This window comes from Mustelus asterias, chromosome 12 (genome assembly GCF_964213995.1).
Source record: "Mustelus asterias chromosome 12, sMusAst1.hap1.1, whole genome shotgun sequence".
Lineage (NCBI taxonomy): Eukaryota > Metazoa > Chordata > Chondrichthyes > Carcharhiniformes > Triakidae > Mustelus > Mustelus asterias.
This window is the reverse complement of record NC_135812.1, coordinates 88,532,132-88,547,697: the sequence shown is the minus strand read 5'-3', so window position 1 is coordinate 88,547,697 and position 15,566 is coordinate 88,532,132. Positions and strand designations below refer to the sequence as shown.

General features: G+C 42.8%; 1 protein-coding gene across 2 annotated transcripts in view; it reads left to right on the top strand.

Annotated features, from left to right (window-relative positions):
* The first annotated feature begins 36 nt into the window (after positions 1-36).
* Positions 37-15,566, top strand: part of tepsin (TEPSIN adaptor related protein complex 4 accessory protein) — a 33,939-nt gene continuing 18,409 nt past the window's right edge. The window contains exons 1-6 of one of the 2 annotated variants that reach the window (XM_078225576.1): positions 37-134; positions 5,001-5,073; positions 6,533-6,624; positions 9,922-10,015; positions 14,072-14,139; positions 14,327-14,411. In XM_078225576.1, coding sequence (XP_078081702.1) covers positions 96-134; positions 5,001-5,073; positions 6,533-6,624; positions 9,922-10,015; positions 14,072-14,139; positions 14,327-14,411 — 451 coding nt within the window. In that variant the 5' untranslated portion in view covers positions 37-95. Of the gene's footprint in view, positions 139-5,000; positions 5,074-6,532; positions 6,625-9,921; positions 10,016-14,071; positions 14,140-14,326; positions 14,412-15,566 lie in introns of both variants that reach the window. The other variant, XM_078225577.1, reaches the window with a different exon arrangement.

Genomic DNA, 15,566 nt, shown 5'->3' with positions numbered 1-15,566 from the left:
GCGGCGGGCGGTGGGCGCTGATTGGGCGGCGGGCGGCGGGCGCTGATTGGGCGGCGGGTGGCTGTCAGTCAAAGGTCGGCGGGCGGCTGGAGGCGATGGCAACGGTGGGAGAGAAGCTGGGCTTCCTGCAGCGAGTGAGTGAGTGTGAGAGGGGGACACTGGGACTGAAGGGGGGGCCACACTCTGCAGCACAGGCTGTTGTAGAGGCCCCGGGAGGGAGGGAAGGAAGGAAGCAGAGGCTGTGGGTGGACAATGATGGGAGAAAGCCGGCCCTCTGTTCACCAGGCCCTGGACAAGCACTCACTGATTGGCATGGTCAGGAGGCACCTTTTTATTAAAGTACTTTCAGGCAGCTTTGACCAGTGCAGCACCGTTACTGATAATTTATATATTCTATTCTACATAAATTATGGAATATATAAGTATGCAAAATATCTCTGATGTATTTATGTAGCAATCCTCCTGGTACACGGTGTGGTTTCTGTGTTTAATGCCATATCTGTACTGCTGTCTGGGGATTCTCTCTTTGCACAAGTGCTGATTGTTTTAAAAAGTTGCTCTCAAACTTTCTGGACAGACCGCTGCAAGTTTTTTTTTGGATGTGATCACCTGTTGGTGTCGTCTTGTTGCAAGTCATAATGAAAATGTACTTGCTCATCTCTTTGCCAGCACCTTGCTGAAACAAAGAAACTGGGGAGTAGAATGACATTGTGTATTTGCTGCTTTTTCTGCCCCCTGCCCCACGATTTTAAAAACATTTTTTTACATTTTTATCAAAATCTTGACTTTTTCGTTGATTTTTTGTGAAGATAGTGCAGTATCTGATGAATTTTCATGCTGGGAGGTCATATCTCATTGGGCTTGGATGTGCTGTCGCAGGATCTGTTTGTCTAGCTAGTGCTAGCTCTCGATATAATATTTTTCCCAATAAAAATGTTGAATCCCTCTCATTTTCTGTCCATCTAATTGTCCTGCACATGCTTGTCTTTCTTCAGCTTGTACCTATTATTTAGCCCATATTGTCTTCGGTTGAGTTGACTAGTTCTTGGAAACACAAGAGCATGTTTGTATTACTTTTATTGCCAGCTGTTTGGCCTTTCATCTTTAGGGAGACAGAAGTAATCGGATTTCTAGCTCTGACAGCAACTCCTATTATCTCAGTCCCCTTACCTTGAGCTCCCTGTTCTGTAGCAGCAGGTGAGTGTTTGTGGGTGGCCTCGAGCTGCCAGCCTCGAATCTTTGGAGCCCCCTCATTGAATTTCAGCTATTGGGAGCTCTAACAAGCAAATAATTTGGGCCACCTTTGTTGTGCACTGACATTCAGCCAGCTAGACCCTACTCTGCCCAGTTTAGCCTCCCATCTGATTTTCCCTGTTCCTAGTAGTGATTCCATACTGTGGTCAGTCCAGCGTTGCTAATCTCACCCATCCAGTGTTTTGGGACCTTCAGCCATCAAATATTAGATCGAGTTCTGAATTTAACGTAAGCCTATAACTTGTACAAACATGTAACTGAATATTCCCAAAACTTGCTCCACTATATTGGAGGGGAAAAAATTAAGTGCTTGAATGACTGTTGTCAGATAGGAAACAGAATTGGTGGCTCATTTCTAAAGAGGAGATGCGTTATGTATGCTAATTAATTTGAGCACTTTTATGCTTCCTAATAATGGATTTTATTATTTTTTAAAAATGGCTTCCAAAATATTACCCCAACTGTTACTGTCCACATTCAATTCCCTGCCTAAGTTCATCCTGACGATAAATTGAAAGACAACTCATCACACCTGTTCACAGCAATATTCTTTTCTTGGCTGGTGGGTAAACCCTTGCTCCACTTCAAGTCATGCCTTAGGATCTTTGTATATCCACCTGAGACGACAGGTAGAATCTTTGGTTAATGATCTCATCTGAAAGCTCAACAATGAGTACATTTTCCAATGCTGTGCTGAATTGTTAGCCTACATTATATACTCCAATTTCTAGAGTGGGATTTGAACCCATGGTATTCTGGCATGGTAGAAAGAGAGATGTCGCTAAGGTAAGGCTTCAGTTATACTTTGCAGTATTGAGCCCAAGTGGTAACCAGTAGAGGCCGTGAAGGATTCTCTTGGCCTTAATGTGTTACAGTTCTGGAGTTATATTTACCACCTTTTGTATCGATGTGACAGTGGAATTATAATTGTCCTTTAATTTACAGTCCCCTTTGCCCACTGGGCCAAACAATGAATACTGTAGATTCTGGAAATCTCAAATAAAAACAGAAGATGCTGGAAATAGTCAGCAGGTCAGGTAGCATCCGTGGAGAGAGAAACAGAGTTAACGTTTCAGATCAATGACCTGTCATCAGAACTGAGAAAAGTTAAAAAACGTAATGGGTAATCCTCAGGCTTGAGGAATAGCATCTATTCTTTCCATTAGGCAAGCTTCAACTTCCTGAACTCAACAATTTCAGATTTTTAAACTCTGTTTTCCCCTCCTCCATTTTGTTTCATTTTCTTTGCCTGTTTTGGTTTTTTTCTTTATTTTTTGCTTTCAAAGACATTAACGCACCTGCTCCAGGCATTTTCCATTTCCTGCCCCATCACCATTCCCTTTGGCCTTGGAAGACTAGCCCCTCTGTCATTCAATCTTGCGTATCTTTCACCCCGTCGCAGATCTTCCTCTGTCCTTCTCCCACCTATCCCTTGCACAAAACCTGCTGCAGCCCTAACCTTTTCCAGTTCTGAATGAAAATATGTTGCCCTGAAACATTAACTCTGTTCTTCTCTCCACAGACCCTGCCTGACCTGCTGAGTATTTCCAGTATTCTCTGTTTTTAGGCCTTTGTTTTAATTTTTTTTTGGTTTGATTGATACCACACAATGTTATTTTACACAGTGAGAAATCCAGAAAGCACAATCAAATTAATACATTTATTTGAAAGTTTGTTTCTGATCCAAAAGTACGTTTAAAATAGGTTTAAGGTGTGAGGGGCAAGGTTTAAAGGAGATGTACGGGGCAGATTTCTTTACACAGAGGGTGGTGGGTGCCTGGAACTCATTGCCGGGGGAGGTAGTGGAAGCAGATATGATAGTGAGTTTTAAGGGGCGCCTGGACAAATACATGAATAAGATGGGAATAGAGGGATACGGTCCCTGGAAGAGTAGGGGGTTTTAGTTCAGTTGGGCAGCATGGTCGGTGCAGGCTTGGAGGGCCGAAGGGTCTGTTTTTGTGCTATAATTTACTTTGTTCTTTGTACGCTGACGCATTGGCACTAAAATCTGAGATTACTTCACACTGGAGATTCATAGAAATATGTGTACATTTAAAAATAGAAAATTATATTAATTACTTCATAGTGGTTAATATGTGAAGGTGACTGACATAACTTTTGATAATTAAGTCTTCATTTTTCTAAAATTAATTTAGTAGAATTTAATTTATTAACTTTGGTGCCTTTAATTAGAGCCTCTTTGTTCTCTAATTTGAAATGCAGCAGCTAGTTTTTACAAAATAATGAATGCTGATTTGGTCCTTCAGAAGTTTGGATTTTCTTGTTTGTTCCTGTTCCTGAATTTTGGGTGCTGTCACACAAGACTTTGTCATTCCTTCCTGACTAGCACGGTGGTACTGCTTGCCTCACAGCTCCAGGGATCCGGGTTCGATTCCCGACTTGGGTCACTGCCTGTGCGGAGTCTGCACATTCTCCCTGTATCTGCGTGGGTTTCCTCCGGGTGCTCCGGTTTCCCCTCACAGTTTGAAAGACGGGCTGATTGGGTGCATTTGCCATGCTAAATTCTCCCTCAGTGTACCCAAACAGGCGCCGGAGTATGGTGACTAGGGGATTTTCACAGTATCTTCATTGCAGTGTTAATGTAAGCGTACTTGTGACACTAATAAATAAACATTAAACTTAAATTTGACTTCTCTCATCTCCCCAGCCTCAAGGCAGTTAAAATACATAACCTCCAACTTGTCCAAATTTCTGTCTCCAGAACCCTGCCGTATTCCAAGTTTTAATGCTCATCAACCTTCTGCATGCCTCTCTTCTTTGTGTGCCCAATTCATTTTCAAAACCCTCACCCTCAAGTCAGAAGTCCCACAGCACCTTAATCTTGTTCAGAATAGCATCCCAGGTTGCACTCTCTGCTGGTTGAGACATTAATTTCTTGCTAGTCTTCTATTCCTCTGACGCTCATCATTGACAACACCTTCCACTGTCCCGTTCCTCCTCTCTTGAACCTTTTCCTTGAATCCTTCAGTTTTTGCTACCACTCCTTCTTTAGCCATATCGTTGGTTGTCTTCCTAGCTAGCCCGTTGTTGCTTAATGTCTGTTTAATCTCGCTGTAAAGCTTGAGATGTCCGCTGCATTAAAATGCTTTGTTTATACAAGCTTCCGTTAGCAGTTCTGAGAAATTGGCCATTAAGCCCAATTATGTTGACGAGGAAAACTATTTCTCCACATCTTTATTTAGTGGTCAGGCTGAGAGCCAATTATGGGATATGAACTCCGGAGAAACAACTTCTTTACACAGCGAGTGGTTTGGGTCTGGAATGCACTGCCTGGAAATGTAATGGAGGCAGGTTCAACTGAGGAATTCAAGAGGGCATTAGATGATTAGTTGAATAGGAACAATGTGCAGGGATACGGGGGAAAAGGCACCAGGACATGACGCTCATTTGAACAGCCAGTGCAGACACGATGGGCCGAATTGCCTCCTGCACCATAACAATTCTGTGATTCTGATATCCTACAAGGGGTTTCAGTGAAAATACCTCAGCGAGGATTGGAATGGGATACCACCGTCACAAGCAGCAACTGAGTAACCTTGCTCATTTATGTACCGATAGCTTGAATTGTGGTATAAGCTGTGGAGAGTGACTTTGATCACGTGTAGATTTTTCAGTCTTGTACAGTAAGTAAGCTGAGTGCTTCACAGCTTATTAGCAGTTGTCCTTGCAGCTTCATTTATGCATAACTGGTTCTATAACTAAATTCCTTTTGATTTTCTTTTCAGCTTCCTATGTTGATGAAGGCAACATCAGATGATGAAGTACCGTGTCCTGGGTATCTGTTTGAGGAGATTGCCAGTATCCTTGCTTGGTGCATTCAGGATCTCCTCCTGAGTTTAACTGTCCAGCTGACTGTCGGAAAAGTAGTAATGGATCTTTTCAGTAAATTATTTTGATTTAAATAAATTGCAAAAGCTTTTACACATCGGAGAAACAACAGGATTGGAGCTGGTTTTGAATGGAATTCCTTTTAAAATCATCAAATGTTCCATCACCTTTCAGTTCCGTCCCCTTCTCTCCCCAAAATATGTATTCAAATACTTTCAATCCAACTCCGATCTACTCCCTGGCCTGTACCATCTTCTGTGACCTTGACCAAGAGGTATTATTTATTGTCCTCCACTAACTTTTTGCAAAGTTTGATACAATTGAACAGATCTTTCCTCAAAACAACAAATCACCTTGGCATTGTCGAGCGCTTGTTTCACATTAAGTCATGGATGAATTTAAACTTCCCATTGAGAAGAATGAAGACTTGGCTCTCAGCCCCGACTGCAAACTCTGCTCCATTGACACTAATTCCATCACAGTCCTTGATCTCTTGCTCTGGCTAAAGAAAAGAGCCTTTTTGTCCTGTTCAACCCTGAGCAATGGTTCATAACCCACTTCTCTGTTACCAAGATTGCCATAACCTTGTTCAATTTACCTCCTGCCTCAATCCTTCCACCTTTGAAACTCCCAATGATTGAAATCCTTATCTGTCATTTTGTCACTTTGAAACTGATTCATTCTAATGCTATCATTGCTGGCCTTGCTAATCGCCATGCTCTGTCCACCATCACTTTGGTCTCATAACCAACCCTGTCACCAACACATTCAAGTTTAAAATGCCTGTTTTGGTTTCAAATCGCTCTATTGTCTTACTCCATCGTGTCTCTGAAACCTCCTCCAGATTTGCTTACCTTCCTCATTGTTCAGTCTTCTAACGCTGACCATTGGTGCATCATTCCTTCCTTTGCTCCATCATTCTTGACAGAGGATTCAGCTGCCAAGGCCCTGCTCTTTGGAACTCCCTCTATAAATCCTTTATTTCTTCACTCTCCTATAAAGCCTTCTGAAACCTTGGGCTGGATTTTCCGGCCGCGCTCGCCCTAAAACTGGAAAACCCCATCCGAGGTCAACGGACCTTTTGCATGGTCCGCGCCCCCGCCCGCTACGATTCCCCTGGCAGGCAGGACGGGAACATTCCGCAGCTTGTCTTTTCACATGAGCCTTTAATCACCTCTCTTTAAATTATCTCTTCTGGTTCCGTGCTTCTGTTCTGACTATTTTGTGTCTTGGGATGTTTTGTACTCTACAGGCACTATGGTTGTTGCAGTTATTTATCCAACCCTGTAGTATATATTATAAGGATAAGAAGATATCGTCAAGCTGGAGTTATTGGTTTATTGTCTCCCATGAGAAAGTAATCAGTCTTACATACTTAGTATAAGTTTGCGTTACCTTGGTGTTATTTCCTAACCGAATGGAACTGCAGAAATTTCTCACGAGTCTGTGGGATTGTGTCAGTGTCTCCTGGAGTATCTGCTGGAACGACTGCAGAGCCACTCCTGTCATGTCAAGCTGAAGGTGGGTCATGTTCCTTTTTATCTCCCATTCTTTGCCCAGTGTAGATTCAGCATTGCTCTGAAGTTCTTAGTTCTGTACAAATAAAAGCTGGAAGCAACTCTGTTCATCTTTCTGTGCGCCTCATTTGAACTATGTGGTTTTCTCAAACTGAGAGAAATTCCACACCCTCAGTGTGCAGCTGGCATACGTAGCACATTACGCAGGGCAATGCCCATTATCCCGACAACAGTCATGGTTAGCTTCCTTCTGCAGCAATCCTCTTGTGCCAGCTGCATTTGACGTGCTGCGGTTAGTCAAAGGCTGACGAGGATTATCCGCTCATCCTAGTTCTGGACTCCAGTCTGGAACCATCGTACGTGTAGGGTTACAGTGAGAGCCATGCTGCCACAAGAAAGGTTTTGGAGCACTCATTGACATCCTCCTAACGCTTCTGCCTGGACCACTTTGGGAGGAGTCATGTAGTAGTCAGCTCAGCAGGTATTAAGATGTGTGTTATCCTGCATGCTACCCAAGTTGGCCACTATGAGGGAACAGCCTTGGTAAATACCTATCATGTTAAAGCTGAGGAATATGAGGAGAAGGAAGTGAAGAAACACAGAGAACAGGAGAATACAATCTCAATAACCCCTTTCTGCCCCGACCAAATCATTCCTGAGCGATACCAATCTAAACCATAGTCTCCCATTCACCCACACCATGTTCCTTACCTGTCCTCAATCACTGACCGTTGCTTGGTCATCTTTCTAACAATGCAAAAATAAAAGACAACAGTATGAGAGAATCCTACAGTGCAGCAGGAGGCCACTTGGCCCATCAAGTCTGCAGCGACCACAATCCCACCCAGGCCCTTCCCCCGTGCATTTCCCCTAGCTTGTCCCCCTGGCACTAAGGATCAATTCAGCATGGCCAATCCACCTAACCCGCACATCTTTGGACTGTGGGAGGAAACCGGAGCACCCAGACACAGGGAGACCTTGCAAACTCCGCACAGTGACCCAAGTCGGGAATCGAACCCAGGTCCCTGGCACTGTGAGGCAGCAGTGCTAACCACTGTGCCACTCATATAAAGTATAGTTCGACGGTTTTAGATGGAACCTGTATTGACATTAACTTTATCAGCCCACTGTTGTCATTCACATTAAATAATAGTTCTGCTGTATATTGTCACTATTGCCATGAAAGATGCCTCAAATCTCTAACCCAACAGGCTGGTCACCCTTAAGTTTTTAAGTTTATTTATTAGTGTCACAAGTAGGCTTACATTAACACTGCAATGAAGTTGCTGTGAAAATCCCCTAGTCGCCACATTCCAGCATCTGTTCGGGTACACTGAAGGAGAATTTAGCATGGCCAATGCACCTAATCGGCACGCCTTTCGGACTGTGGGAGGAAACCGGAGCATTGAGAGGAAACCCACGCAGACATGGGGAGAACGTGCAGATTCCGCACAGACAGTGACACAAGTCGGGAATTGAACCCAGGTTGCTGGTGCTGTGAGGCAGCAGTGCTAACCACTGTGCCACCATGCCTCTCCCACTGCACATTTCAGTAAGAAGTCTCACAAACCAGGTTAAAATCCACCAGGTTTATTTGGAATCATGAGCTTTCGGAGCGCTGCTCCTTCCTCAGGTGAGTGGAGAGTTGGGTTCACAAACAGGCATATATAGACAGAGACGCAATTGCAAGATAATGGTTGGAATGCGAGTTTTTACAGGTACAGTCAATGTGAATGGAGAGAGGGATAATCACAGGTTAAAGAGGTGTGAATTGTCTCAAGCCAGGACGGTTGGTAGGATTTTGCAAGCCCAGGCAAAATGGTAGAGGTTACATGTAATGTGACATAAACCCAAGATCCCGGTTGAGACCGCCCAGTTGGGGAACACCTCAGCAGTCAAGGGCATTCAGCCTCTGATCTTTGGGTAAGTGTTCTCCAAGGCGGCCTTCAAGACGCATGACAATGCAGAATCGCCAAGCAGAAACTGATAGCCAGATTCCACACACGTGAGGACGGCCTCCACCGGGATCTTGGGTTCATGTCGCACTACATTTAACCCCCACCATTTTGCCTGGGCTTTCAAAATCCTACTAACCATCCTGGCTTGAGACAATTCACACCTCTTTAACCTGTGATTATCCCCCTCTCCACTCGCATTGTCTGTACCTGTAAAAACTCGCATTCCAACCATTATCTTGCAATTGCGTCTCTGTCTATATATGCCCTGTTTGTGAACCCAACTCTCCACTCGCCTGATGAAGGAGCAGTGCTCCGAAAGCCTGTGATTCCAAATAAACCTGTCGAACTTTAACCTGGTGTTGTGAGACTTCTTATTGTGCCCACCCAAGTCCAATGCCGTAATCTCCACATCATGCACATTTCAATCCATATTATGTGCCCTTGAAGGGTGACCTTGAGTAACTTTGTGTGTAAAGGGTTCAGTTTCACAGTAAAATTAAAGCAAAATACTACGGATACTGAAAATATAAAATAACGACAGAAAATGTTGGATAAACTCTGCACCATTGGTGGCTGTGTCTGCAGTTGCCCAAGTAGACTCTGACTTCTGAAATTTCTCCCAACCCCTCTGCCTTTGCATAGAATCCCTACAGTGCAGAAAGAAGCCATTCAGCCCATCGAGTCTGCACCAACTCTCCGAAAGATCATTTTACCCAGACCCAACCCTATCTTGCTTCTTCTGAATAGTCCGGAAAGTTGTCTTAAATGGATACCTCAATCTAAAAATCTGGTAAATCACTTAATAGAATAGCAACAATTGGATTTGAGATTTACAAAAGGTGCACATTTTAGTGCCATTTAGTATTAAAGTACTGCCAAGAAAATAACAGACTCAGCTCAAAATAACAAAGGACTATGCACATTTGTGAAGGAAAGGAAATATACAGTTGCCAATAAAAGCCAAACTAAATGGCATTCTTGATTTCCAACGAACTCTGGAATTTCTTTCCATCTTTGCCTGACAAATACAATTAATGAGCAGCTGGTAAATGAGCTAATTGCAAAAGTCCTGCTCAGTAATGCTATGGAAAAAATAGGGTCTGGTAGTACTCAGATTGAGTGCACCACCTATCTGAGAAATGTCATAATTTGCAAGCTTGCATGAAAATCAGGCGGGATGCTAACCATTAATTACGAAGAGGTTATATTCTCGCTGGCTCGCGTCAGCTCAGTTTCACAGAGAAAAGTAGACAAAAGGTGCCATTGTGCTGTGTTAGACACTTGCTTGGCTTATGTACAGAGAGCTGTAAAACTGTCTGCTCCATCTCTGTGCTTATTAATAGGTTCTCAAGATATTGCGGCATGTATGTAATCATGGCTCATCTCAATTTACTCTGGAGCTTCGGAGGAATGCTACCTTTATTCAAGAGGTAACAGGTAGGAATTAAAAATAGCTGCTATAACGTAACGCCCTTTGAATTGACGGTACAAAAGAGAGCAGTATCTTAAACTGTGGTTCATGAAACAGCTGGTAGCAGATTGGTCGACTTATATAACCTATTGGATTTTCAAGGAACATTGGGCAGAGTGTATAATGTGCTGCTGTTCTGCTTTCTCCTGTTTTACTAAATGGGAACCAACCTTTTTAATGCTATAGGTGAAACAGTGCAGTCTTCAGTTGCCTCGTAGCCAACGCAATCCTGCTTCATGTGAAGTTCGTAATCACGCACTTTCCAGCAGGGAGTCACTACAGGAGTGGGGAAATCTAGATGATTGTATTCAACCTGCCAATGGATATTGGAGGCACATTTATTGCCCTCTGACCCTGGGATGGCTGACTTTGTGCAGCCAAGGACACTTCTGTACTATCAGCACGTTGGATTTGTGCATTAATCCAGTGATTCATCAGTGAAGGCCTATATATTTGCTGTACATCTACATGTATTTTACCCCACATGTTCCCAGTTCAGGCATGTTATATAACAGGATGTATCACCAAGCATTGTTTTGGTAAGGCTACCACAACAAATTAGTTTCGCTTTTTGTGACTAAAATTATGCAATGCACACACACACGAATTCAGAGCCATTTGTGCGGATTTCCCACCAAGTCAGGAGCTCCTCTACATCTGCCATTGTTTGTACTAGTAGATACACCCTGTTTTTATATATTATATGCAATTGACTGTCTCCAGTGGACACACCTTAATGCAAATACAGGGCTCGGTTATCATGCATGCATTCAGGTGAAAGTGAATGAGAAAATCCAGTGAGAGAATATGGAAAACAAAAAGGGAAGGATTGAAATATATATAAACTGGAGCCAGATTTTGGGGAAACAAGACCTAAAACTGATGGACAGACAGACAGATAACAGGAAAACCCGACAGCTGTGGGTGTTGTTGTCCTTGCTGCAAGAGGATACATAGGGAGAGAAAGGTGAGATTCCTAAAACAGAAAAAAAGTAAGCAGTGATAAAACCATCAAACCTATGATTAAAGGTGACCAAACATAGAGATTATAAGTACAGAAGTGGTTGGCAGAGAGCTGGACGAGAGTATGCATTTCCCTCCTGAAGAAAAGGACAAAAAAACCAGCAGATGTTAAAAGCAAGTTTTAGATGGAGATACAACTAATCAAACCCTGATTCACTTCTAAAAGCAGAGATAGTTGGGCTTTGATGAACTCCTAGGAAACAGTGAATGTTGAGTGGGATATGGGGAAAGATTTATTTGTTAACGAAGATCTCTACCAAAACTTTGGCAACAAGCGCTGGGAGATATTTTACCACAGCCTGCGGTGAATCTTTCCTCCTTGTGGGAAAACAGGTGGTTTCACCGTGACATCTTCCCAAAACTGAGATCACAAGGATTACGTACAGTGGGATATGTTGGTACTTAGTGCACTGCAACACCGGGTTAGCCCATATTTGACTTTAATATGTTAAGTAAGAGCGATTCATTCACTTTTGTCTAGTTAAAATCTAAGTTCCAAACAGCAATTCTGGCAGAGGCAGTGAAAGCACCCGAGGCTAAAGAATACCATTTATCTGTTATGATTTTTACAGTGGTGCTCAGTTTCTCAGAATCCTTTTCTTGACCAGCTACAATTTAATACAACAAAATCTGTCTGACAGCCACCTACGGATGTCCATAGGTGGTATTGGCAGACATTTTCGGTCTATATCTAAATCATTGATGCACTGTTCAGGTTGACATTTGCAGAAAAATGACCTTTGATTTAGCAGCTGGGATGCTCCCAGTGCTGAAAGCACCAGGTCATTATGTATTTCGTCAAGTTTAACTTCAGTTATGTAAAAATTGGGGAAAAAAATCAATGTTACTTTTACATTTGGAACCTGATAATAGTTAAATTGCGTTATTTTGCATTTATTCAGTTCCCAGAGTTATTGACTAATGAAATTGCGATTTTGGGGGAGTTATTCTATGAGTGAACTATGCTAAATAAATTATTTTAAAATATTGAAGACTTTCCAAGGCTGAACCAGACTGTTTGCAATCTTGGTATTGTATGTGACCCCAAGACTCCTCTATTTCTGAAGCACACTTAGCTGGTCTTCCACATTCTCCCTCCATAAACTTAAGGTTATCCAAAGTTCTGGTGCAGTGTCCTAACTCTCAAAGTCCCATTCCCCTATCACCCCTGTGCTCGTGACCTACGTGGGTTCCCAGTTAAGCGATGCCTTGTTTTGAATATTCTTGTCCTTGTTTTCAAAGCCCTCCATGCCCTCTCCCCTCCCTATCTCCGTATTCTCCTTGGTCCCCACAACCCTCTCAGGTATCTCGTACGTCTTTAACCAAATATTTGGCCATCTGCCCTAATACCGTTATGTGCCTGTGTGTCAGAATTTGTTTGATAGTGCTCCTGTGAAGCAGCTTCGGGCATTTTACGTTAAAAAGGTGTTACATAAATGCAAATTATTCCTGTTTTATGCAAAACGCATTTTATATCTGAGAAAAGCAAGACCTGAATAACCAATCCTTCAGCGACTATCAATTGTTCAATTAAAATGTTTCACTATGACTAGAGGAGGAAAGGAAGGAGGGAGGATATTGAGTTTTTTTTAAACAGGCTGAAGTTGTAAGTTCACAGAGAATGAAATATTTCCATGTCCCCATCAGGTTTCCAGTTATCTCAATTTAGTGCTTGGCCAAGTGAAGGTATTCCACAGAAATCTTTGCTTTATAGCATTGCTAAAAATGCCAAGAAAATATCGGCTTACGTGCCCTCGGATTCAGAAATAGCTCCACGGAATTTGGGTGTCCCTCCTTTTTAGAATGGGCTGTATGGTGGCACAGTGGTTAGCACTGCTGCCTCACAGTGGTTAGCACTGCTGCCTCACAGCTGCCTCACAGAGATCCGGGTTCAATTCCAGCCTCGGGGTCACTGTCTGTGTGGAGTTTGCACATTCTCCCCGTGTCTGCGTGGGTTTCCTCCGGGTGTTCCGGTTTCCTCCCACACTCCAAAGATGTGCGGGTTAGGTTGATCGGCCGTACTAAATTGCCCCTTAGTGTTTAAGAGGGTAAATATGTGGGGTTATGGGATAGAACCTGGGTGGATTGTTGTCAGTGCAGGCTTGATGGGCCAAATGGCCTCCTTCTGCACTGTAGATTCTATGAATGATGCTGAATGTTGTGCGATAGAACACAGATTACACGGTGGAACGTAGCTGACTTCACAGTTTAAGTAAATTAGATCTGTGAATAACAATGATTTGCGGATGAGATCATAATTACATTGTTGTGACGGTTCACGGTGGTACAAAGGAACTCGGCTATATTGCCAAATTAAACAAGGAGGCCAAAATGTCTTGTAAAAATACATACCAAAAGCCATTTCAAGACATTTATATTATCATCATGTAAAGGCTTGGAGCAAACAACGATGTTGTATCAAGTGAGGCCATGACTGCCAAAAGACTAAAGAAGAAGCCTGTAGTTAAGAAGAATGTGGAAGGATTTTTAAAAAGGTGAATCCATTAGGATCAGTTAGAGAAAAACCTTGAGGGAAACATTAGAGAGTACAGCCTAAAAGGGGGAATTTTAAACATTCATTATCAAAAGATAAGCCGATGGAAAGAATAGACCAGCTGAGCTGGTTCTAAAAAAATAAGCTCGAATCGGTGGTTGTGAGTCATGAAGATCAACTCTTCGGTAATGGATCAGAGAGAGGAAAAGATGATTTGAGAAACGAGTTTATTCCTGACACGGCAAATCCCTTTTCCCATAACTGTCCGCATTCATTGTAGGTTTTTTCTCATGATCTAAATGTCGTGCTAATTTATTTTTTTTAATTGTTGTAGGAGTGGAAACACAAAAGAAAATAGAATGTTCCTAGTTTTGTTCACAAATAAAACAATAACTTGTCAATGTTTTCATTTATAAGGTTTTTCTCAATCATGAAACAGATGTCATGCTGCTCTCTGTTGTGTAGCTTCTGGTTATTTATTGCACTGTTTACTTTTCCCTGCTAGTTTTTAGTGGGCCTCCGGATCTGCTCCATGGAAATGCCCTATACCAGAGAGTGCGAACAACTGCAGAGGTATTTACTATCTTAAGGCTGGGATAAATGTAACTTACCAGTCATTTTAAAGGCTTTCAAATGACCAGTGTTTGAAACTTAAATTAATCAGAACTGATACTCTCCATGTGCATGTTTTGAGAAATGTACAGAAAAGGCTTTGTGGAGTCCCTGAGGTCAGTGATTAATGTCTCCTTTTCCTTGGCAGGATTTAGCAAATTTGTTATTCTCTGATGCTTTGCCATATCAAACCTCGTGTATTTCGTCTCCTTCCAGATTGTACCCATCGGCAGGTAAAGTTTGTTGTTCAGAAATTTTGTTAAGTTTGAAATGCCTCAAGTCACATATTTCATCCTACATATTCTTGATTTAAATAATCCTCTCTCTATCTCCAGTCAGCTAATTGTAGATAATATTGGCAACCATCTGTACAATTCACAAGAGATTAGTGAGCAAAACTAAAGCTCATGGCATTGGGAGTAATGTATCGACGTGGATAGAGAACTGGTTGGCAGACACAAGTAGAGAGTGGGAATAAACGGGTCCTTTTCAGAGTGGCAGGTGGTGACTAGTGGGGTACCACAGGATTCAGTGCTGGGACCCCAGCTATTCACAATATACATTAATGATTTGGACGAAGGAATTGAGTGCAATATCTCCAAATTTGCAGATGACATTAAGCTGGGTGGCAGTGTGTGCTGTGAGGAGGATGCTAAGAGGCTGCAGGGTGACCTTGACAGGCTGGCTGAGTGGCAAATACTTGGCAAATGCAATATTCTGTGGATAAATGTGAGGTTATCCACTTTGGTGGCAAAAGCAGGAAGGAAGATTATTATCTGAATGGTGATAGTTTAGGAAAAGGGGAAGTGCAATGTGACCTGGGTGTTACGGTGGAACAGTCGCTGAAGGTTGGCATGCAGATACAGCAGGTGGTGAGGAAAGCTAATGGCATGCTGGCCTTCATACCAAGAGGATTTGAGTATACGAGTAAGGATGTCTTGCAGCAATTATACAGGGCCTTGGTGAGGCCACACCTTGAGTGCAGTTTTGGTCTTCTGGTCTGAGGGAGGACATTCTTGCTATTGAGAGAATCCAGCGAAGGTTCACCAGACTGATTCCCGGAATGGCAGGACTGACATATGAAGAAAGACAGGATCGACTGGGCTTGTACTCACTGGAATTTAGAAGAATGAGAGGGGATCTCATAGAAACATATAAAATCCTGATGGGACTGGACAGGCTAAATGAGGGAAGAATGTTCCCAATGTTGGGGAAGTCCAGAACTAGGGGTCAGAGTCTAAGAATATGGGGTAAGCCATTTAGGACTGAGATGAGGAAGAACTTCTTCACTCAGAGAGTTGTGAACTTGTGGAATTCTCTATCACGGAAAGCTGTTGGGGCCAGTTCGTTAGATATGTTCAAGAGGGAGCTGGATGTGGCCCTTGTGG